This window comes from Nannobrachium achirus (genome assembly GCF_963921795.1).
Source record: "Nannobrachium achirus genome assembly, chromosome: 20".
Classification (NCBI taxonomy): Eukaryota; Metazoa; Chordata; class Actinopteri; order Myctophiformes; family Myctophidae; genus Nannobrachium; species Nannobrachium achirus.
In genome coordinates this window covers 13,460,941-13,485,919 of record NC_137827.1, presented here as the reverse complement: position 1 = coordinate 13,485,919, position 24,979 = coordinate 13,460,941, and the positions used below count along the sequence as shown (strand labels likewise).

Here is a 24,979-nt window from a genome sequence, read left to right as displayed (position 1 = left end):
AGAGAGAGAGAGAGAGAGAGAGAGCGACAGAGAGAGAGAGAGAGAGTGTTGAGCATTTTAATCTAGAGTCATAGAGATAAGATGCAATGGCAGATCAATATGTGCTCTATCGTGGCAGCTTCCCGAGACCTCCGTCGTCATCTCTCTGTGTCTGTGTTCCGAGGAGTCTTTTACCCAGCATGCTCCGTGGCTTTATGTCACCAAAGACCAGCTATCTGCAGCAGCCAGTGTCTTTTTTACTGACACCTCACACCCGGGCCCTGTTTAACCCCGGACACCCTCGCAAACACACACCGTGAATATATAAATGGGGATCACCTGTGAAATGTACTGCGATCAATCTCCTCAGGAAATCGTCGCCCGCCCGCCCGCCCCGGCCGTGAATATTCAATATCGCATCATCCCCCTGGTGTTACCCGTGCTACCTTGGGGGGTGAGGAGACGACCGCGACGATAAGGGATATTCAGCGGATTGATTAGATAAAAAAAAAAAAAATGCTGAATACTTTTGTGATTGTGGCTGCAGTCAGACGCCGCGTAGCGAGCGGTATCTGCACTCCGCCGCGTGAAGTGAAACATACAGACGGCATTCAGCCTGACGTCGCGTCGACTTCATTTGCTCTCCTCGTTGCACCGCAGTGGCATTTCAATATTATCAGATGTACTGTCCAAGCACGTACGTGCACACATAGACACCAAAGGGGGATTGAGCCCCTGCCCTTTTAAAGTACCCCCTCCAGACCATGAATGTAGTTTCTACCACTTTTTCTAGTCACGTGTTCAAATACTGGATTGTGATTGGCTTAAAACAGTGGTAAATTAGGCAACTTTAGTCGTCTGTGTGAAATACCCGGATGCGTTGTCATGCAATTGAGACACATTTCCCAAATCAATGCTCCTCACAACGCATCTGGGGACTTGAGAGACTTGAGAGTCCCCGGATGAGAGTCGGAACACCTTTCCCCAACGAAAACAATGACAGACTTATAGTACTGTAGAAAGAGTGCTTTTTTCCTGAACCGGCATGAGCTGAAAACAAAGGTATTCCATGGTCGCGGGCGTCCTATGTTTACTAGCGAACGTACTATCGTCATTTTTTGCAGATTTATTCCATTGGATCCAATGCAATCCGCCAACTTTAAAGCCCCCTTTCTCTGAACCTCTGCTTGTGTTTATGGGACTATTTGCTGTGGTGGCGGAAGTTTATGTGTATTCTGAAACAATTAATGATTGTAACTAAATCCTTCGGCTCGTGGCACAACCCTGAAACAGTGGTAAATCAGCCAACAACCCACTCCCTCTCATGGTAAATGGTTTAATTTTACTATGGTGAAAGAAATGCAAATGCCCTCCCACTAAGCACGCCGTCTAAAAGTGGTCTAATAGTGGTATAGATTTGAAAGTTTTTTTGTCGTCTAAACTTAGACTAGACGACTAATAGACGTCTAATAGTCGTCTAAATATAGACGGTCTGCATTTAGACGACTATTAGACGTCTATTAGTCGTCTAGTTTAAGTTTAGACGACAAAAAAACGTTCAAATCTATACCACTATTAGACCACTTTTAGACGGCGTGCTTAGTGGGCTCCTTTTCCATGCCATACCTGAAGGCAGCATTCAAGAGAATTGCCTTGTCCAAACTCTCCTGAACTTGAATGCAACGTCTTATGTTGAAAGAATTGCCTTCTCTGTGTAGAAATCCATGCCGTTATGCCACATCTCCAGTATTGACTAGATTATGCTTAGTTTAGTGTGGTATCAAGTATTGAAAATAGCCGACCTCCAAGCGCTGCGACGCGTTGTGAGCTTGGAGGTCTGCTATTTTCGATATTTCCACCAAAAGGCCCTTTTAGAAATGTCAGCCCCTGCCTCTCTAACATTCTCTGCACGTCCCTGTCCCCCAATCAAAACGGGGGAGAAAGAAATAAGACGACGAAATGAAAAGTCTTCTCTGCCTGCCTTTTAAGAAGCGCCGCTCGCTGTGAAAAGTGAGACACCTTGAACTCTTTTTAATTTCCCCGCCAGACAAACCCAACCCGGCCGGGCTCTCCCTCAGCGCGGCGGCCATTATGTTTTATAAGACGGCGACAAAACCTCTCATTCAACTGGCACTCACACAGACGTCGTTAGCAACGCACAAGTGGGTTGTGACTTCCCCTCTCTTTCATTTTAGACGTCTCAGCCGTCAGTCAACGCGGCAGCAGCCCCCACCAGCCCTCCTGTGTGTGTTTACCGGTCGGGTCCCACCCCGTCCTTCACATTTCTAACAGTCCTGACGATGCCTCTGTCACGGCTGTGTCCCCGACAAACACGAGGGAAAAAAATCATTTGAGGGAAAAACAAAATGTGGAGTTTTTTTTTGTTGTCTTTGAATGTCTTTCATCCCGGGTGACAGCAGATGCAGCAAACAAGCTCTGGAAAAAAATAGGCCTATATACACGCAACTGAACCAAATATACTCACGTTTATATAGTGAGGAGGACAATGCATTTGCTTTCTGAAGGCAACTGCAGCGTCTTGGACGAGGGATGGGAAGTGTGCGCGTGTGCGTGCGTTTGCGTGTGCGTGCTTTGTATGCACGTACGCATGTGCACGAGTGTTTGTGAGTACATGCTTGCATGCGTGTATGATTGAGTAGCCGTGTGTGTGTGTGTGTGTGTGTGTGTGTGTGTGTGTGTGTGTGTGTGTGTGTGTGTGTGTGTGTGTGTGTGTGTGTGTGTGTGTGTGTGTGTGTGTGTGTGCGACTGTGCGTGTGTGTCCGCGTGTGCAGCAATCACTCCATTCAGCGTCTGCCCGCCACACAGCTCATATTGTCAGTCCCCCAGTTTAAAGAAACCTTGAGCGGCTTCAAAGATCCATTCAAAGCCTTAATCCTAATAGGTCGCGGTTTGTTCTGTCACATCAAAAGGGGGGAGAGAGAGAAGGTGGGGGGGGGGGGGGGAATAATGCGTCGGGGTGCCTGGCAGAGATTCTTAACCCATTCAAAATGGGTACACAGTATTGTGTATCATTATTTTATGCTTTAACTATAGAAAAATAGCAGATATACAAGCTCACAGCGAGCTTGTAGATCTGCTATTTTTGAAAAATTGAAAATTTGAATTTTGACCCGATTCTATAAGTGTCTTTTGAATCCTTCTAATGTTTTTTGAAAAACCTGTGTTTCTATGTCAGCAATCTGGCCAGCCATCGTCAAAGAAAAGGTCCTTTTCACTTAACTGGAGCTCAGTTGGTCTGTTCTTGAGAGACTACTATGATTGTCAGTGGTGCTCAAACCTTTTCATGTCAAGGACCCCCAAAATGATATGTATTTGGCCACGGACCCCCATCTCAAAATATTTAGTTCCAGGGACCCCCCAGAAGCAAAATTTGAGTTACAAACGTTCGCTTTGAAAATACATATATTCAAAGATTTGCACGCATTTTTCACGACTTTTTCAAAAATAGCAGATCTACAAGCTCGTATTTTTCACTGGTTAAAGCATTCAATAATTCTAGGCCTGAGTGGGTTTTAAGGGCGGAAGATTGGCAGAGGATTTGCGGTGCAGGGAAGGACAGAAATCTGAAATATCGGGGCCGCAAGAATGCCTGCTGTAATAGATATGAAATAGGTCTTCTCAACAGCATGAAAGGCTGACATTTCCAGAAAAGTTGGTCGTGAGCAGGCCCTTTTATTCCCCCGCCATCTATCTGCGTTTGTACTGCCACCTTGTCCGCGGCGGAAATTCGCCAAGTGTCACTCTTAGCAGGTTTATATAGAACAGGGTTGGACTTTCTTTTTTTTTTTTTCTCCCTTCTCCCATATTTTTTTCCTTTTTTTTCTTTCCTGTGAGTGACCAATTGAGTCGGAGACGTTTCGAGAAAACAGACTTCTGCGCGGCGTGGCACTCAAGTTGAGGAAAGAAAATCCATATTCAGCACTTGTTTTCTTGACCCTGTGTGCTATATAGTATACGCACTATAGCAAGCTCAATGAAAAACACACAGAGGGTTTTTGCTGCTTAACGTGCTTATCGTCACTGTCGGGCAGAAACCTCGTATCTCCAAGTTTCAAATGTGTACATTTTTTCGCAAAGCAAAGCCCTGATTCATCATACAAGGCCGTCGCACAAAAGTAGTGAAAACAGCAGATCTACGAGCACACAACGCCTCACAAAAGTAGTGAAAACAGCAGGTCTACGAGCACACAAATGCCTCGCACCGCGAGGCGTTGTGTGCTTGTAGATCGGCTGTTTTCACTAGTTTAAATCATTTTTAAAATGATAAATGCAAATCGAACGGTTTTGGACATACAAGGTTTCCACCCGACAACGACTTTATGCTCTTCTACCGTTTGCGGTGCGTATGTGAGGATGCTTAAGCCCGCTTGATAAGCATTGATAAGCATAAGCCTACTACTGTATATAAAATGTACAGTGCCCTCAATCTGAAATGGTTCTGTGCTGCAAATGATAATGTCCTCCTGTGTGACAACGATAATGTATGTTGTGCGCTAGATCAGGGGTCTTCAACGTTTTCAGGCCAAGGAAGGAACCCCCCACAACCTTTATAGATTCCATATAGTTTCATTGTTTGACAGCACAATCATCAGTGCATTTTGGATTCATGTCAATTTGTGAACCGTCAATACTGCTCTTTTCCCCCTCTATACCAAAGCTCTTTGACACAAATTTAAAAATAAATCTCAGAATAAGGACACTAGGGTTCAAGGGGTTACAATAAAAAATAAGAAAAAAGCTTCTACCACACAAAGATTTGGAGGACCCCCTGTAGTAACTCTGAGGACCCCCTATGGGTCCCGGACCCCCTGTTGAAGACCCCTGTGCTAGTACAAGTGTCAATTGTTTGTTTACTATTAAAAAAAAAAAAAATTGTGGGAGGGCTTTTCTGAGCCTTTACTTGACAGGTATAGTGGATATTAATCTCTCTTAACTCTTATTCTGCTTTGAACGTTCCTGTTCGCCCCAATTTTAACGAGTGAGGCGCGCCAATACGGCGCTCGTTCGTTTACCTCGTCTGATGACTGTAAGCTGATGAGGGGTCGTGCCGCCGTGTACTGTAATCACATCGCGAGCAGTGATGTTCTTAAAAATCCATTATGCGTTTACATCAACGGAGACCATTTTGCTTCCGTGTTGATTATCTCAGGCCCTGGGGCTTTGTGCGCAATGTGTCTTCCCATTGTATGGCAAGAGGAAGCGGCCACATTCACATTAATGGCATTACGCCCCCCTCTGCTGGCTGGCCTGCGAAAGCGCAGCCTGCCAGGCAATATAAGGCAAAAAAAAAAAGAAGAAAAAAAAGTCTCTCAATCTACTATAACGTTGCAAAGGTAAGCCGCTTTTTGATGGCGCCAGACCCAATAAATAAATAAATAATCTGGCAGTAAGAGAGTTAACAGTAGAATCTGCCAGCACCTCTGCCCTAAACACAGTGTTGCTGTTAGCAGGAATAGATACAGAAGCATCTGGGAGGAAGCGCACTAAGAAAGGGGAGGAGCCAAACCAAGTTCCTGTTTCCACACAAAAAGGAGGTGGCGGCCCCGCGACCGCGTTTTTTCCTGCGAGCTTGACGTATTTATTAGAAGTATTCCATAGGAAAAGGTACATGACATCATGACAGTAAACTAATATTATTGATTCACTTGATTAATAGTGTAATATGTACACGTTATAGGAAGCATTAGAAAAGTAAATGTATATCATGTATTTTAGGAATAGCTTTGTATGCTACTCGGCTTTCCAATTTGCAAAAATGCCTAGATGAGGAACCCGCCCTTTATATAAAATGATGAGAGGCACTCTTGCTGATTTCGTAAGAGACTCGTCGCCAATTGCAAGATATTTAAAAGTTATTTGGGGCCATGATGATAACCCTCTTCCCACTACTAGACTAATAAGGATTTGTTGTCTGTGTTATCGTTTACAACCACAATTATTCACGTGTGGCAAGATCGCCGTTTCACTAGTTTTACTAGTAGGCTAGTGTAGGCCTAGAAGCCTTTTCAGAAGTTCATTTAATGTTTTCCATTCAATGATTTCCTTTATCGGATGTGATGAAAGCTCGCGACCCACCATTTGCTGCATGCTGACATGCAGCAAATGGTCAATCAAACCGGAGACTCGCTGTCAAGCATATTAGAGCATGTCTGGTACACGCCCTAATCACTCGGTTATCGGGGTCGCCTAGTGTGTTTACTATTTCTATCAGTACACAAGGTGTCTGTTTCTAGTGCACTGCACCCGATCGACTCGACTTAGATATCCCACCTCGTTTCAACAAGGCACAAGTGTCCGGCTAATTGGGCCGCTCATGGGAAGCTGCCTATTGATTTCCTGTCAACGTGCCCCCCCCCCCACCATCTCCCCACCGAAGAAGCACAGGGTTGTTTGTCTTTGCAATGAAGCCTCAGCAGGCGTTGATAACAGCGATAAAACAAGTTTCTCTCGACAGGAGTGTTTAAGCACAAACCAAACAAAACCCAGTTATCCCCGTGGGAACCCCACACATATAATGATGCTGTTTAATTGTATGGTGTTCTACGAAATGGACACGGCTATGAATCAACGGGTCGTAAGCAAAGGTTATAGCTGGTCATGGAAATGGACCGAGTTGTCTCGATAAAAAACATATTTCAGCCCGTGAAATGCTAGACACACTGGATATGGCGAGCGGAGTGAAATCCCTCTTGTGCTTGTTATTTCAAACCCCTGTGGCTTTTCCACCAAGGCAGCGCGGTAAACAGACACACACGTGCATGCACACGTACACACATGGGATTTTGGTGGGCTTACTAATGATCTCAAATGTCCAGAATCACAACACACCCTGAATCCAGAAGCCTAAATGAGCATCTCGCCAGCAAAATAGTTTTCATTCTATTGTAGTTTTGACATATTGTCGCTGTCTGGCTTTTGTTTGACAACGCTACTTTTCCGAACATGAAAGTTATAATGTTTTTATTATTTAGACACAAGCTTAATACTATTAATTTGTTAATTAGTATTTGGTTATTTATAATACAACCTACGGACAGATTCAACCACTTTCAACATGGCGTCCCTTTTTTGAGAATATCATTATTATTCTAGGTGAAAATCAATTTCAAACCTGTTCATGATGGCCAAAAGGCAAAACCTCCTATCTGCAAATGTCATGATTTTTGGATTTCACTTGAAATGAGGACAACAGGCTATGCTGCACATGGTCAGTCTGTCTGCAAGATCGTTCTGCCCCTCATTTTGCCCAAAATGTCATGTGACTAGAAATAGGTTTTAATGTTGAACACACGTTTTATTTTTCATTTTCCCAACAAAGTGAATTTTTCAGATAGGAGGTTTTGCGTTTTGGCCATAATAATATGCTTGCATTGTCATTCGACAGAATAATGTATGCAAAAACAAAACAAAAATATGGATATAGAAGGTTTCTGCTTGACGACAAGGGAAGTATGTTTACACACCATGAACGATGCTACATCCGAAGGGGAGGGAAGAGCGTGTTTGGAACGCAGCGTGTGTTGATGATGTGTAAATAAACGGTTTCACGGTCATGCCTGACAGAGTGCCAAACCACCTGCTGAGCCAAGCGGCCCGGTGCGCCGCCACAGAACCCAGGCCCGGTGGCAGAGGGCACCTGGCCGTGGTGGGCGCTTTTTCATTCTGCCAGAGAACTAATCAGTTTGAGGGATGAACTCCAAGCTCAGCTGATGGGGTCAGAGATGCCGGTGTCAGAAGTGGGATGAATCCAGGAACCGTTTTTTCTTTGTGTGTGTGTGTGTGTGTGTGTGTGTGTGTGTGTGTGTGTGTGTGTGTGTGTGTGTGTGTGTGTGTGTGTGTGTGTGTGTGTGTGTGTGTGTGTGTGTGTGTGTGTGTGCGTGCGTGCGCGCGCGTGCGTGTGTTTGTGACGCCAAATTCTATCCTTTATACTGCAGGGCCAAATATACGACATTCAAGATTTGTATTGTTACATCTCATGTACAATAAGTACACGAGACATTTTATTTGGTTCTGGTTCATCAATCGTTTAACATCAATAACAAAAGTATTAAAGGTTACTGTAATATAGAGTTTGGTCCATATAAGGACTTCCGCCCTATCGCCAGGTTTCTGGCTGACAGCAACAATATGAATATTGAGGTATAGGTTAGTGTATGCTATGTGAGATTGTGTGTGCAACTGCCTCACACAGGCAGCAGGCAACAGACCTATATAGTGTCAAATTGGTTCATAACCTGATTGCCTGGGGGGAAATAGCTTTTCCAGAGCTTACGTGGACCAGGATGGTCAGGATGTTCAAAGTACAACTGTCATCTGCTTTTTAGAACATCCATGCATTCTATGTGGCCCTATTAAACACACGATGACATGAACCCCTGGCATCCTTGTTCTTGACATGCCAAAGCAGTAGGCGAATATCTGTCGAATATAGCAAATCTACAAGCTCGGTCACAACGCGTCACAACACTATCAATTACAGTACGCACCACATGAAGTCTCGAATTCATGGATATTTTTCGGTTTCCTTTGTGGTTCCTACTGGATATATGAGGGTCTTTATTATTATCTTCAAATTATTGGCTTAGGAATGCGACCAAAAACTAAAATATACCCAAGAATTCAAGTCTCTGTGAGGTGAGTAATTTTGGGGGTGAACTATCCCTTTAAGTACACTATGTAGATCCCAACAAAATAGGAATTTAAGTGGTGACACCTTCTGTCTCAGTTATGACTTCACATTATCTTCTGGTGGCGTACGGTGGCTCGTTCAAATGATGTATATTCTCAACGTGAATTTCGGAACATGTCGTGGGACACTGCCTCCATGGCGTCATCCTGTTCTCCAAAGCTCATGCTTGCTTGCAGAAAGGGAAGGGTCATTCAGTTGGAATGACCGGTCCCCACCTCCGACCAGAGGAGAGCCATCAGGATCACAAGAGATGACTACAACCACACACGCACATGATGTGCAGTGGATGGACCAGGCCCTCACACACTGACAACAACATCAACCTGTCCACGGAGTGATACCATCGATGCTAGGAGAACTCCTGCCAGGCAACGGTGTCCTGCAGACCACAGAGGAATGTGTATTAGCGGTGAAGAAGTGTTTGTGTGAGTATACAGTATACAAACACATAGGACACCGTGGAGCAACAAAGCAATGATGCCGGAGAAACGATAGTCGAGATGGAGTTGACATATCAGTGAAATCACTCACAGACACCTTGAATCCAGCCTATACGTATTTCACACTCCATAGGTGTTTAAAGGGGAACGGAACCCTATAGGCCGATTTTGTAGTTTGTTTTTCAGGTTTAAAACCATGTAAGGGTAAAGTCATGGCATGCTGACCTCATTGTACACCGTGATGTAAGCAACACAGCAGCAGCCAAGTACAATTCACCCTTTGTTAGCCTTCTGGTTGGTCCCTGACTGACCAACCAGCAGGCTCTATCTGCCTTGTCCCGCCCTGGTTCCGCCTTTTTTATGTTGAATTTGCATAGTTTTTGGAGAAATAAAAACATTTAAAAACATGCTGCACTATACTGCCACTGAGCAGCTCCATTTTACTGAAAGTTTGAAATTAGAATTGAACACACAGAATAACAGTACAAAGCAACTGTATTAAAATGGTAGTGGATGGAGTGTCCCACCGAGTGTCCCACCAAGACACAGCAGCAACCAATGGGTGTGAAGACGGGCGGGACAACGGACGGGACTTGACAAAGGGTGAATTAACAGTGGAAGTGACATGTTTAGGTGTGCCAGTGTGTGCAAGCATTGACAATACTGTTGACTTTGCCATGTTAGGGTTTCATGCCCGTTTAAGTAGGGCATTGTCTTTCGAGCACCGCGCTGTGAAAAACCATAATCAGCTCCCCCAGATAAATGTCCCGTCTTTGAAATGCAAGGCCATAGATTGGACGATCTGTCTTTACATTCGAGAATGTTCCTTGAGCAAAACATGAATGGAGGCATTACTTCAGCATCCTTAACTGATCGGCGGTGAAAACCGTTGCGTGTCATCCTCACAAGATACAAGATTCTTAGTCACAAGGTAATTTTACTTCTTAACCGAATCCAATTAAAAGCATGGGCGTTTCAATTAAATGTCCTCCTCGCTTGCCGCCACAGTGTCACATCACCAGTTAAATTGGAATCAGATTATGGCGGAGACCGGAGAACTATTTTTTTCAGCCTCGCATGGATCATGCGTTCCAGATAGAAGACCCCTGTCATGCACACTGCAAAAAAGAAATAGCTCATATTACTGCTTTAATTCGCCGCTGCTTATTAATTTCACAGCAGATTACCTGAGGAGATACAATATGCCGTCAGCATACCGTTTTTAATTAAGTGTGGGGTATGTTTCCGTGAGTATGTTATGCGAAACTCCTACCTTATAATGCTCTTGTTTAATTACTCCAAAGTGCCTCTCATTAACCTCTGTGGAGATGTGATCCATACACTACAGTGCACATAACAAACAGTAGACGTCTTAATGCTGCGCCATGCAATCGTAATGTTACATATGAGAATTGTTTCTTAGTGAAGAATCTCATCTGCTACATGAATAGCTAGTGTCCTTTCGATTGTCTTTATTACTTATAATTCTTTTTTAAAAGGACATCGTTAAAATGCTGGACAGTTATCCATTTGAGGTTTTAAACCACTGTGCCTGTTTTGCGCACTTCTTTATGGGCAAACAATGCAATAATAAAATGCACCAATTCATGTAAAAACATATAGTCGTTGTAGGGCAGAAACCTCGTATTTTCAAGTTTCAAATTTGTAAATTCTTTCGCAAAGTAAAGCACTGCTTCATCATACAAGGCCGTCGCACAAAAGTAGTGAAAACAGCAGATCTACAAGCACACAACGCCTCACGGTGTTGTGTGCTTGTAGATCGGCTGTTTTCACTAGTTTAAATCATTTTTAAAATGATAAATGCAAAACGAACGGTTTTGGACATACAAGGTTTTAACCCGACGACGACGATATACAAAATATTAAAATAATTATAATAGCCTATCTATGCTATTATAATATTAAAAACAGCGATCTCCAAGTTCACAGCTCGTTGCAACATGACACACTGTGAGCTACTAGATTAGCTATTTCTTTTAAAAATAATAGTTAAATGGTTAATTGAGGCATGCATGACCTTGGCGGTAAAGGGCAGTTTGAGCTAGTGGTGCAAAAAGAGACCGCTACATCATCAAGTGCATTATTCATTGACCTGTGTGACCCGACCTCTCTCTGGACTTATGAATTAACTGCTGTTTCAATGGTGTCATCAAGGTTTATTGTTCATCTTTAGTGATCATATTATATACGTTTGAACTAGCCAGGGGTCATCGCTGCGTTAGCTTGTGGTGGAAATTTATGTCCAAATTAAATTTTTGCCATGGACCTACAAAACAGACAATACTACTAGTAAGACGCCTCAGGGCGACATGCGCCCATATCGGACCAGTTACCCAATATGGAGACCCCTTGTACCCATGGAGATCCATGTACTGTATATGGAGATATGCTGTGAGAGCCCAAACATGCTTAGTTGCTCAATTATTCGTTATGTGAAAGTCCTATGATGTCTATGACATCTGACATCATACCCTTTTTAATGCCCATACATAGAGATCCCTGTCTGTAGAACCAGCCGTTAGTGTGGTATGTGGCTGATGTGGCCTCCATATATGGGCATTCCCATATTCTGAAGAAAATAAGCAATGGTGTGTGTACAAAAGGAGAGTAAAAATGCCACGGACAAGGCCAAGTCTTTTCCACAGACGCATTTTTTCATGTGCGGACATATTGATGATGCGGTCATCAATATGTCCGCACATACCGGTATGTCCGCACATATTGCTTATCTCCTAGGCATAGGGCTCTCACGAACCCATAGTCATCAAAGAAGTGGCCAGTGAAAAGTATGATTTTGACGCGTTCCACTTAAAAAAGATGCATTGTGCAAATGATCACAGAGTACAAGACCTGAAAAGAATATGCGCTGTATGATCTTTTCATTGAAACACGATGCTACCGCGTTACCTATTTATAGGCCTAGTTTGTTTCCTTGCATGTTGTCATGTTGTCAACATCTGTCCTGACCCTGTAAACTCCTCCTTCCTGAACTCCGGCCACATTTTTGTAGAAGCACCTTGACACCAACGTTGCTCGAAAACTACAATTCGGGGCTTATTTTAACGAATAAAACATTATTTTTAACCAATATAAGTCGAGTATACCATATAGAATATAAGTTGCACATCTGCAGGGTTGGAGATGGTCTCGCTACTTTTCCACCCTGGTGTCTGGTATAGGACACCTGCTGGTTGACAATACCGATAAAGTTAATTGAAGCAAACAGCGCTCCAGACACAACTGTAGATGCATGCACCGCCATCTTTGTTGTATATCTTTGCCGTTACCTCTCTCTATTGGGATGTGGAGAATCGGAGATGAAACCTGCTGCTTGTAGCTTTAACCACCGCCATCTTTGTTGTACAGTTGATATACATCTGTATGGGAAAGCTTTCGCTGACATTGGCCAATCGATGACATTTACGTCCCCTTTTCTTCTTTCTTTTATTTTACTTCTTTATGACTGTTTTTTTCTTCTTTTGCTCTGCATAGTTCTATCCGTCTGTCATTCAATGTGAGATACTTAAAGGTTTCTATTGTAAATAAGCCGAAAAGGATCTCCTTTTAGTTGACCTTGTACTAGTGAAGGGTACAACTGTACCTTTTCCTATGCAAACTTCACGTTTTCAATCAATCAATCAATCAATCAAGTTCGATCGGCCATTGTCGGCGAAAGCTTTCCCAACAATAACAGAAAACAGGATACACTAGCATAGAGCCCTGTGGGACTCCACTCAACCATGTGGGGTTGGAGTGGTTAAAATCTGCTCACCTCTCCCACCATACCCCTTCCCCTCCCGTCTACTGCAGGGGTCTTCAACGTTTTCAGGGCAAGGACTCCTTAGTTGAGAGAGATGAAGCAGGGACCCCCACATTCTTTTCAGAGATTCCATAGTTTCATTGTATATGACAGCACAATCGTCAGTGTATTTTGGATTCATGTCAATTTGTGTTTTCAGATATTTAACCACTTGAACCGTCAATACTTACAATAAACTTGACCTTTCACTCTGTACTTGGTCTGCTCTTTTTCCCCTCTACACCAAACCCGAAAATAGCAGATCTAGAGCATAGATCGTCTATCTCTGGCTAAAGTTCTACGAATATGGAAACTAGGGTTCAAGTGGTTCATATAAAAAAAAGAAAAGTTTCTATCACTCAAAGATCTGGAGGACCCCCTAAGGTAACTCTGAGGACCCCCTAGGGGTCCCGGACCCCCTGTTGAAGACCCGTGGTCTACTGCACTACGCAAGATGACTTCTGCACTAGCTGCACTTCATGGGAATTTAGTCTTTACAGTAATCTGGGTCCACGCAGAGAGTAATAACCGGTGTAATTGCCAGATACTCTTAAACTACCCACCTCTTCTACTTGACACATAATAAACCTGAAACAACCTACTGTACCAGCAGAAGAGGTAGTTTGTCTCTCTTTGGCAGCATGTGATTCTTTTTTCTTTCTTCTTTTCTTTGTTTTTTTACAGGGATGGAGAGTCCGTTGGCGGTTCCACATGGGAGGGGTTTGTTTTCAGCTTGTCATTATTCCCCTTGTTTGTCGGTAAAAAAAAAGCAGATCTATAAGCTCACAACAGATTTGGTGTAGAGGGGAAATAAGTAGGGGGCCTAGTATAAACCCCTGGGGGACACCGGTCAGCGATGTACTGTATAGAGTTTAATGATTGTGTGACCACTCAAGTGTCACTACATGTCATTGTCTACGGTCGGTGATAACCATGTAAACAAACTGTTTTACATTAATGGTTTTGTTTTTAGATTTAATTTCCTTATTAAAATGTTACGAAACATTACCTGAATATTTTAGTCATATGTTGGCTAAATGTCATTGCACAGTTCAGTTTTTTTGTCTGAGTACTATTTTCAAACGATTCAAATCAACACTTCAAAATACATTAAAAGGCAACACTAACTTAACTTTGACAAGCAAAAAAGAACAATAAAGCAATTATATGTATTGTGTTGTATTGATATATTACTTATCTTTTGCACATTTCAATTCTTTTCAAGTTGATATCCAAACCATATTGAAATATATTGAATACAGACAGTAGTCAGGGCTTGATTTGTAAAAGAAAGAAAAAACTGAAAGAAAGAAGAAAAGAAAGAAAGAAAGAAAGAAAGAAAGAAAGAAAGAAAGAAAGAAGAAAAGAAGTCACTTAAGCCCTATTCGAGCTTGTAGATCTGCTATTTTTGAATTATTATTATTATTATTATTATTATGCACACATTTGTCCAAAAATAGTGATGTCATCGACATACTTTACTACATTATTAAATTATGCTATTATCCAACGTAAAGACCAAGACCACCGGTATAATGGTCCTTTTAAGAAATACCTTATTATTACTTATTTCCTGTGTCATGAGAGCAGTAGGCCTAAATAGACTCCAGTGTGAAAAGACACAATGTCAGGTCTAACTGTATAGGGATAAAGGTCTAGTCTCATCTTACACAATGAGGGGTGTGTGTGTGTGTGTGTGTGTGTGTGTGTGTGTGTGTGTGTGTGTGTGTGTGTGTGTGTGTGTGTGTGTGTGTGTGTGTGTGTGTGTGTGTGTGTGTGTGTGTGTGTGTGTGTGTGTGCGCGCGTGCACGTGCGCGTGTGTGTGCAGATGTGGGTGGTCTCACAGCAAGAACAAGTCCTTGTCCTTTAGACACGATTTCTCTCTGATCTTTCTCATACAGATTTATTTTTATTTTTATATATAGTTCAAATATGTATTTCAAATAACGCCCTGCTCTTTTCCCACACCACAACAATCCTCTGTGTTACTGTTAGTGTTAATGTATATCCATTTGTATCTCTGATAGCATATACACACTCATGTATTACGGGTTCTATTTGGTTACATTGTGTGTATACTCTCAGAGTTAAATTAACACCGGAACGGGTCCACCCAGCACCTTAATGTGCTTTAATAGGATACATTCGCTTTTAATGGCACTTAATTGTACAAAAAGGAAATCCATAACCACACAGGGAGAAAAGTCAAGTATTTCCAAGCTCTTTATAAGAACAATTTAGAGCAGACAAGTGCTTTTCAAAACCTTGGATCCGATTCAGTTCCAGGCAGCCTTGACACATCATTTGTGAGGCTGCAGCACCACCCCTTGGTCATTTAGGGAATTACAGGCGATGCAGAGAAATACATCTCTGGAAATTTAGAAACAAATGGGCCTGTTTTAATAATATTAATAATAATATTACAGTTTATGCCATAATGTGTCAAGGTCTGTTTCATGGAACTGTTCAAGATACAGAAAGCATTGTGGCTACTGTACAGAAAACTATAAAGCTACATTTCCTTCTTGGCCAACATCATTTTCAAAAATGACACTAAATCCATGATCCAGGTGCAGGATTAGAGGTGTGTTGTTATTGTCCATGGATTATCGTATAGATCAGGTGTCTTCAATGTTTTCAGGCCAAGGACCCCTTAGTAGAGAGAGATGAAGCAGGGACCCCTACAACCTTTTCATAGATTCCATATAGTTTCATTGTTTGACAGCATAATATTATCAGTGTATTTTGGATTGACGTCAATTTGTCAGATATTTAACCACTTGAGCCATCATTACCTAATAAAATTGACCTTTTACTCTGTATTTAGTCTGCTCTTTTTCCCCTCTACACCAAACCTATTTCCAGAAAATAGCCGATCTACAAGCTCACAATGCCTCACAGCGCGAGGCGTTGTGAGCTTGTAGATCTGCTATTTTGGCTACAGTTCTCAGAATATGGACACTAGGGTTCACGTTGTTAGTATAAAAAGGATTGGAAGGTTTTTAGGACCCCCTGTAGATAGATAGATAGATAGATAGATAGACACAAAAAAGCTAATACTCAAAGCACAACTTAACAAACAATTTCTGCCAAACAAAAAAGTGCACATAACAGTCAATGCTAGTCAATGCAACACAAGTATCACACCGCCATATCAACACAGCAATAGTACTCAGATCAACCAACACAACCCAATAGTGCAGGGCCAGACAATAAGTGACCAAAGTCAGTAGTAACTCTGAGGACTCCCTATAGGGGTCCCGGACCCCCCGTTGAAGACCCCTGGTATAGATCCTCCTAGATGCCATCCTAGATGATGACTTCAAGAATTTCGGAGGATATGAGAAGACACACAACAACGATTATAATCAATTAAGACTGATGATGACAAAGCACCGACAATAACCGTGTGCGTGCGTGCGCGTGTGTGTGTGTGTGTGTGTGTTTTATTCATGCGTCCTATAGACCAAACAACCCTGTTTTGTGTAATCAACGTGTTGCTGTGACAGCAGTGACCTCCCCCTGTCTCAGAATGGCCCACTTCAGATAATGAGAGTCACACCAGAACCTCCGGGTCAAAGGCTGATTTCTTACTCCTGTTCTACTCCTCCTCCTCCTCCTCTCTGCTGGACCCTGGTGGTCTCTGCCCTCCTCCTCCTCCTCTGTCATTCAAAACCTCCATTGTGAAGAACAGAGTGAGAGAGACGGAGCGAGAGATTGATTTAGTATCTGTGAGTCATCGTGGTTGTGCGAAGACAGGAGAACCCGGTCCCTTTTTCTTTATTGAGAACATAGGTGTACTATTTACACCCTCGGAGGCGGTGCTTGTCAAGGTTCAAGGTTGTACTTTATTGTTAAGTCTTTTGTACTGGTACATGAGAGTAAAACTTAGTTTGGTTTGGCTTCCTTCAGACAATGCAGAGGTATCTATAATAACAGCAGAAAAAAAAAGATAATAATAATAATGACGTAGAAAGATTTAGGGAAAAGAGAGTGCAAAAGGCAAAAGAGCAACGAGAGAATGAAAGAGCATCCTCAAATGTACATGTGCATAAAGTTTGATATAATTATTGTATACACCAACAGCATGATATAATCTTTTTATTTTATTTCAAAGACCTCAAAGCGTACCTATATTGCACGCACGTGGACAGTGGGTGCTGGCCCATATAAACTAAGTTGAAAGAGGTAGAGCCCGCAGCCAAAGATCACTTTATTTTATTGTGACGTTCCCATCCTCTCAGGATCTTCTTCAGGTCAGTATAGAGAGGGTATGCACGTGACATCATCATCATAACCGTAAGTTATGCGGGAACGCCTACTGAGTGGCAAAATACTACTCTCTGGCCTAGAAAGCCCATATATACAAAGTAAACAGAAAGGTCATATCTGATTGCATTAAACGACGTTAAACTCACTTTGCCACTCGATTTTCCATTCACTTTATGCATGCACATACCCTCTATAAGAATGCACAACTGTTCCATCATTTTGAACCCGTGTCCCCCAGATTGTGTACCCCCCCCCCCCCCACACACCGTGTGCCACCCCCGGGCCCACAAACAGCAGGTGTGAGAGACTCATCGTCCTTAAGGAGCAGGGAATGTGACATGCCTTTGACTTTGTGAGTGTACAAATGGAAGCAAATGGACCCATTTGGATGCACTCTCAGAGTGACAGACTTGTAACAGTGGCGTCAATTCAGAAAAAGCTAAGGTATGGCAACATGACTGGTGTCTTGCACGCGCGCCCTTGCGTGTGTGCAAGACACCAGTCATGTTGCCATACCTTAGCAACAGGGATGATGAATTTATTTTAAGAAGTACATTTTATTGTTTCCCCTGTAGCTGCCATACCTTGCCATACCCAATTGACGCCTCTGACCTGTAAGGGTCCATTTGGAATCCCCTTTTGAGGAACCCTGGCCTGAGGGTCCCTGGACCCTATTTTGAGAACCACTGGTTTAACCACTTCACACCTTTCAAATGTTTCAAAAATATATATATATATATTTCACCTCATGATCACGGTTCTACGCCGAAGTATATGATAGGGCTTAAGTGGTTTATGTTATATGGAATGCTGCCTCATATTAAACTGCCCACATGTGCATAAAAGGCTGAAAGCTACTCTGAAAGCTAGGGTAGAGTATTTATATTTTAAATAAATATATGTCTATATTTACCCTTATATACAAATAAATTATGGTAGTAAATTACACCTTCAAAATACAAGCCGACACACGTTGTGTCTGTAGCCCAAATATAACAAAAGCCTATTAGTTTTTACCAACAAAGTCCACCTTGAGTGCCTGTAAGCTGGATGTTTTGTATTCCCTTTTGACATTTTTCTCTCCTGAACAGTATTCCCTTCCATGAGCACCTGGTGGCCTGGGGGATACCAGCAGCACTCATGTAACCTTTTCCCCTGCTAGAAATTATGTTTTGTTTTATTATGTTTCAGTGATTGGTCAAATTGGTAAAAGTGAATTCTTAGGCGCCATCTCCTGGTCATTCTGTCCAACTTTGATCAAAAATAATACTGTGACACCTATATTTATTATTATAGTGTTTGTTTTGTTTGTCAGAAACTGGCGAGATTCATATAACTCAGGGGTCTTCAACAGGGGGTCCGGGACCCCTAGGGGGTCCTCAGAGTTACTACAGGGGGGCCGCCAAATATTTGTGTGATATGAAGATGTTTTTTACATTGACCATTTGAACTCTATAGCATCCCTATTTTGAGTGGAACATTAGCCAAAAATAGCAGATCTACAAGCTTACAACGCCTCGCGCTGCGTGGCGTTGTAAGCTTGTAGATCGGCTATTTTTGGCAAAGAGGTTTGTAGAGGGAAATGAACAGCAGACTAAGTATTTGATGGTTCAAGTGGTTAAATGTCAGAAAATACACATTACTCCAACATGTTCATATCACCTGAAACAAGTCTAAGCTGTCTAAGAAATCTATGAACATTTTTAATCTGCAACACAATTTTATACAATATGTAGTGGGGGTCCCTGCTTCATCTCTCTCTCTCACCTAAGGGGCCCTTGGCCTGAACACATTGAAGACCCCCGATATAACTTAATCAAACATTGTAGATGTTTCTATATATTCCTAAACATTTAAGCTAGAAGACATGATTTAGCAATGTTTCAGCACCTCAAACTTAATTGACTATTAAAGCAGGACTATGTAACCTTTTTAAATGAATATTTAATTGTGTCCATTCTGTATGCTAATACAATATATCTTATACAATTGGGCTGGTTGTATTTGGTCTCCCTGCTCTTCTATTGAGACATTTAGATCGTGTCAAAGGTCATGTCACACCTATAAGATCTGACACAAATTTTGACCTGATGGTCAATATTTGATTTGTCCAAATTAGGTTCAAATCTGGGGTGGAGGAGGAAAGTTACACAGTGCAGCTTTAATACTATGAGCTTCTACGTCAGACGTGTCCCCCGGGAAAATCTCGCTCTTTCGAACGACCATCATTTCGACAAAGGAGCGTCAGCGACTCACCCCACGGAGGTTAGGATTAGGGCAGGGGTGGGCAACTTTGATGATGGAAAGGGCCACTATATTTTCACAACCACTCCAGAGGGCCACAATGCATATACAGTCAAACATAGTTGATCTACAAGCTCAAAACGTGTCGCACTGCGACACGTTTTGAGCTTGTAGATCTGCTATTTTTGCTATTTTTTTATTGGAATCCGGAAAACATTTTTAGATATTTTTTTAACTTGAATCCTGAAAAGTAAAAATTGTATTTAATTTCAAATGCATTCATATGTTCTTATGTTAACTTTGTGAACTTAAATACAAATATATTGGAAATAAAATAAAATAAAAACTATTGCTACTATGTCATTAAGCTACTAATATAGACTGAAGTAATTAAAGCGGGTCATGTTTGCATGTTTGGAATTGTAACAGCTGAAATCAATAATATATCAGTATTCTGATATTAACCTGCGGGACGCATTAAGTGAAGGTGGGGGCCGCATGTGGCCCCCGGGCCGCTTGTTGACCATGTATGGGTTAGGGTAAGGGTTAGGTTTGGGTGTCGAAAAGATCAGACATAGAAACAGCGAAACGCTCCCGTGTCCCTCAAAGAAATAAAATAAATAAATGTAATTTCCTAGTTTTGCCTTGAAATTAATTGGTTCACAAATAAGATAGATAGGTTCCCCACAAGCGGAAAATAAGATTGCATGGAATGTCAATTTATTGGGCTTGATTAATGAATCCATCCAATTTCTTCAAACTTAAGATTCCTTTCAGAACATTCTCATTTTCCTTCACTCAATTCACTCTCTGTACAACACAATTTGTTTTAGAAATCCATTAAAGTAATCAGCACACTGGATTGTTTAATTTACCATAATCTAGGGTTTACTTTAACTGCAGACCTTCTTTTTGAAAGACTGTCACCCTCTCTGCTTGATGGAACTGAATGGCAGGGCCTTCAGTGCAATGAAGTTTTTGCATAATTCTGCTTTTTCTATTTGCCAAATATAAAGACCAAGGGCCCTATCTTGCGCGTCAAATTACCCCTTATGCTTAAACTTTTTCTAGTTCAAATAGATTTACAAACTCACAAGTTCGTGTTGATGTAGGCTACTGTAGGTTGGCTACTTTCACTATTTTAAAATGTTTTTCAAAATAGTAAAAAATGCCAAGATGTTAAGGCATAAGGGGTATAAGGCGACGTGCAAGATAATAGGGCCCTTCATGCAGAGAGACATAAGGTTATCAGGTTCATTCTGACTAAATCATACAGTACAGGTACATCTAACTATCTATAGCTAGCCTATGTCAGTGTCCAAACATGTGTTTAATCACTCTCATCTGCGTATGCACATACTGATACACTTGACAGCATGACAATCATACTTGATCAACTATAAGACTGCTAAATAAGTCTAAATTACGGCCTTGTATGCTGATCTGAGTTTTTTAAACTGTTTTTGAGCGGTGGTCACACCACTCCTAAGCGTGAGTGTGTGTGTGTGTAGGTTTGTTACTATGCGTGTTGGTATGCGTGTGTACCCTGAGCATGAACTGCAATAGCGCTGGTGACCAAGTGGTACTGTTTTTACAGTGCTTGAGACAATAAACATATTGAATCTTGAATCTAATTTCTTTTTTGTCCTTGTAATGTGTCCAATATAGTAAATATTACTCTATTGTGTGTAATAAACTTCAGAACTGGTCGTGTGATACTTATTGCCTGGGGTCATCTTGTTCTGAGCGCACACAGCTCAACTGAAACCTCACTCACCACCCTTAGTTAGATATGGAGACTCATATGGACCACATGGTTGGTCAACCAAATTCACAGAATGGTTGTATTCAGCATTAGAACCTTTTTTTAGAGGGCCCAGTTGCAAGCTATAGACTTATCATAGGCATGGCATAGTGTTTTTCATGTATATTAATATTTACATCAAAACAGACATAGGCTATATTGTGTACATATAGTTTTGGGTAAAGTATATGGACTATATGTATTGTAGAGCATTGGTTCTCAAAGTGGGGTCCGGGAACCCCCCAAGGGTCCTTGGGGAGGACCCCTGGGGGTCTATACATTTTTACATTAATATATTTTCTTAACTCAAATCTTCTCTAGGGGGTCCCCGGCACTAAGAGGTTTGAGAACCATTGATGTAGATTGGCAGACCTTTTGGGAGCTGGGAACGGCTGGGATGAAGGCTGCATCACAAATGCACCTGCACCAGTTTTCTTCATCCTATCCAGACTAACCCAGATCTGTCAAGTCACGCACAGGCGTCCTCCATAAAGGGAATCCATATACCTGTATACTGGAGAGAGAGAGAGAGAGAGAGAGAGAGAGAGAGAGAGAGAGAGAGAGAGAGAGAGAGAGAGAGAGAGAGAGAGAGAGAGAGAATTGATCAGGGTATCTAACTTCCACTTTTAAATATAGTGAGAAAGGTTCCAGTGCTTTCCATCTACTACTGTGTAATAACCACTTTCCAACACCAGGCGGCACTTGAGAGTCACTTTAGTGTTTCTACTCATAATAATCTGATTTTATGGGTCAGTCAAGTGAATACTGAGGGTCGTTAAAGCTCCTGTTTCTGAAAACATATCTTTCTTTGTGTTGTGCATGCTTTCTTTTCTGTTTATTGGGTTAAGGACGGATGTGGTGAAAGCAAGGCTACTACTACCCTGGCAATGTTTTGACACACCATAAAATCATTAACAGAATAACATGTAGACTAGAGTTAGGTCTACCTTTTGTTAATTTTAGCTAAATGTGTAACGTTTCAGCGCCCGGGGGTGCACATTGTACCATTGTAAACAAGGGGGCGTTGTCACATGATGTGACCGTCCCTCTCGTCCCAAATTGGTCCCTCTCATTGGAGCTATACTTCCGTGTTTACACATGGGAAGAGATGCCAAGGGCAGTACAGTGACGTCACAAAGGATAGGATGGTTGCATCCTAAATGCTTTTTTCCCCACTTATGTTTTTCTATGATTTTTCTACATTTTGTGTGCTTATCTTGAAAGGAAGGGGAATCAAGGGACAGGAACCATTCTAGTGATCAGCTTTTTAAACATGTTAATTATTTGTCACTTTTTCCAGACATGGACGGTGGACCACATTGTATTTCAGTTATTATTGTTTTAAGTAACTGAGTACATTTACTCAAGTACTGTGCTGAAGTAGTCTGCAATTTTGAGGTTTTCGAGGTTAACTCTGTGTTGGTTTGATAATTATTTATTTATTAGCAAATGAAAAGCATTAACAAGAACGTGTTGTGATTAATCAACTACATAGCAACAAAGGCAAACATCCCTGATTTTTGAATGCTTTCCCCCTTTTATTATTGATGATATCCTATGCAAAGTACTGTGTTCTATCCGCCTGTCTTTGAATGTTATATGACATAACCTATACTATATATTTTTTGCACTGTTTTTTTTTCTCCTTTTTTCCTGCATAGTAGGCTACTGTGTTCTATCCGTCTGTCATTCAATGTTATGAGACACTTCAATGGTTTCCTGTGTAAATACGCAAAGTGCTTTTCTAGGATCTCCTTTTAGTTGACCTTGTACCATGAAACTGTACCTTTTCCTATGCAAACTTCTAATAAAGTCTACTACAATCAATCAATCAATCAATCAATACATAAAGTGGTTCCTGTGTAAATAAGCCGAAAGCTTCTAGGCTCTCCTTTTAGTTGACCTTGTACCAGTGATTTGTACTGTCATGAAACTGTAGGCTACTTTTTCCTATGCAACCTTCTAATAAATTCTTCAATCAATCAATCAATCAATCGCATTTTTACACGACTTCCGTGTGAGGGTGACACCTCACAGACGCATCCTTGGCACGCTCGTCCTGCGTTTACACACGCCCCCACGGTTAACGCAACGGGGACGAGCGAGCGACAAACGGCTGAATGTTTACTGAACGAGCATAGAGAGAGTAGAGCGGTGGTGCGGCGGTCGAGCAGCAAAGTGTCACACACACACACAACCGCACGTTCATGGTAAAAAAGAAGAAGACAGGCAATTCCAGGTGTCACCATTGCATTTTACAGCGGAATGTTCACTCGAAGGGGACATGGCGACGTCAAGAAATCTACACAGAAAGTTCTGGACCCAAAGAAGGATGTGCTGACCCGCCTGAAGCACCTCCGATCCCTGCTAGGTGAGTCAAGTGGCACCCGGTGTGCTGCCGGAGGCTGGAGGAGCCCCAGTCCCCCGCTTGCAGCGGCGTCAGTTCAAAAAAAGGCTAAGGTATGGCAACATGACTGGTGTCGCGCGCGTGCAAGACACCAGTCATGTTGCCATACCTTAGCGACAGGCACGACGATTCCCCCCCTGTGGCCAAGGCATGGCAGCTGCCATAGCTTGCCATACCCAATTGACGCCTCTGGTCCCCCCGCTAGCATTAGCATTAGCGTCGCTCACACACTCACACACACACACAGCGTCCGTCTGAATGGAAGCGGTGCTGTGCGTCAAGTTAATGGAGTTGAGTCAAGTGGACGGAAATTAGATGCAGTGGCTGTGAGTGTCAACGGATGTAGGTCGCTTCTGCTTGTCTTTTGTTTTATTAGCTCATCATTTTGACATGATGAAATATGGAAAGATACACAATGCATTTAAAATTGTGTGTGTGTGTGTGTGTGTGTGTGTGTGTGTGTGTGTGTGTGTGTGTGTGTGTGTGTGTGTGTGTGTGTGTGTGTGTGTGTGTGTGTGTGTGTGTGTTTTTAAAGCTGGTTAAAATAAGAATAGGTTAGTTTGTGGGAAAGATTATTGCTTTTCGGTCTATGTAATCATCATTGGCCAATATACAAATACTGTGTTGCATTATTAGAACATGTATTGATCAAAACACACTGGTTCCCAAACAGTGGTCTTTCTTGAGCTAAAACCACTCAGCACTGTGTTACATTATCCAAAGGGTAGTCTTACTTTGAAGTCCTTTAGGCGGAAGTGTGGATGTTATTTCTCCTGTGTTGACGCTCCTATTCTGCGCTGCGTTTTAGCAAAGCTAGCAGCTTAATGATGATGATGATAATGACTAAACCAAGTAAATATCTACATTAATGTTGTCCACCCATAACATAACGGTATATTATATAACTCCGTTCACTGTCACTGCTCGCTGTGGCCAGGAAATGTGAAGTAGACATTTTTCTATAATAAAGCCAAAACAATTGAACCTGCCATGGAGCAGGTGTATTCATGCTAGTACAACGTTAGCCTGCTGTGAACAACTATAGCTGCTGCTAACGTTCATTCTAGTGTCATTGTCATCTAATCTAATATGTTAAATTAAATGACATTAAAAATAGTGATATAGAATACAAGACAGTTTTGTATGGAGGGGGGCAGTGTGTGTGTGTGTGTGTGTGTGTGTGTGTGTGTGTGTGTGTGTGTGTGTGAGAGGGGGGGGGGGGGGGGGGTCTTTGTTATGACAACATAAAATGGACCCAGGTATAACAAAAAAACAACAACAAATAATCGTCCAAAAGCAACAG

The 24,979-nt window shown here is 42.0% G+C and overlaps 1 protein-coding gene across 1 annotated transcript in view; it reads left to right on the top strand.

The window, feature by feature from the left end:
• The window catches only part of ralgapa2 (Ral GTPase activating protein catalytic subunit alpha 2), a gene marked incomplete at its 3' end in the record, with an annotated part of 559,582 nt that overhangs the window by 251,564 nt on the left and 283,039 nt on the right, over positions 1-24,979 (top strand). Inside the window, exon 2 of the mRNA XM_080751315.1 lies at positions 23,420-23,640. Within this exon, the coding sequence (XP_080607441.1) occupies positions 23,535-23,640 (106 nt within the window). The 5' untranslated portion in view covers positions 23,420-23,534. The remainder of the gene's footprint in view (positions 1-23,419; positions 23,641-24,979) is intronic.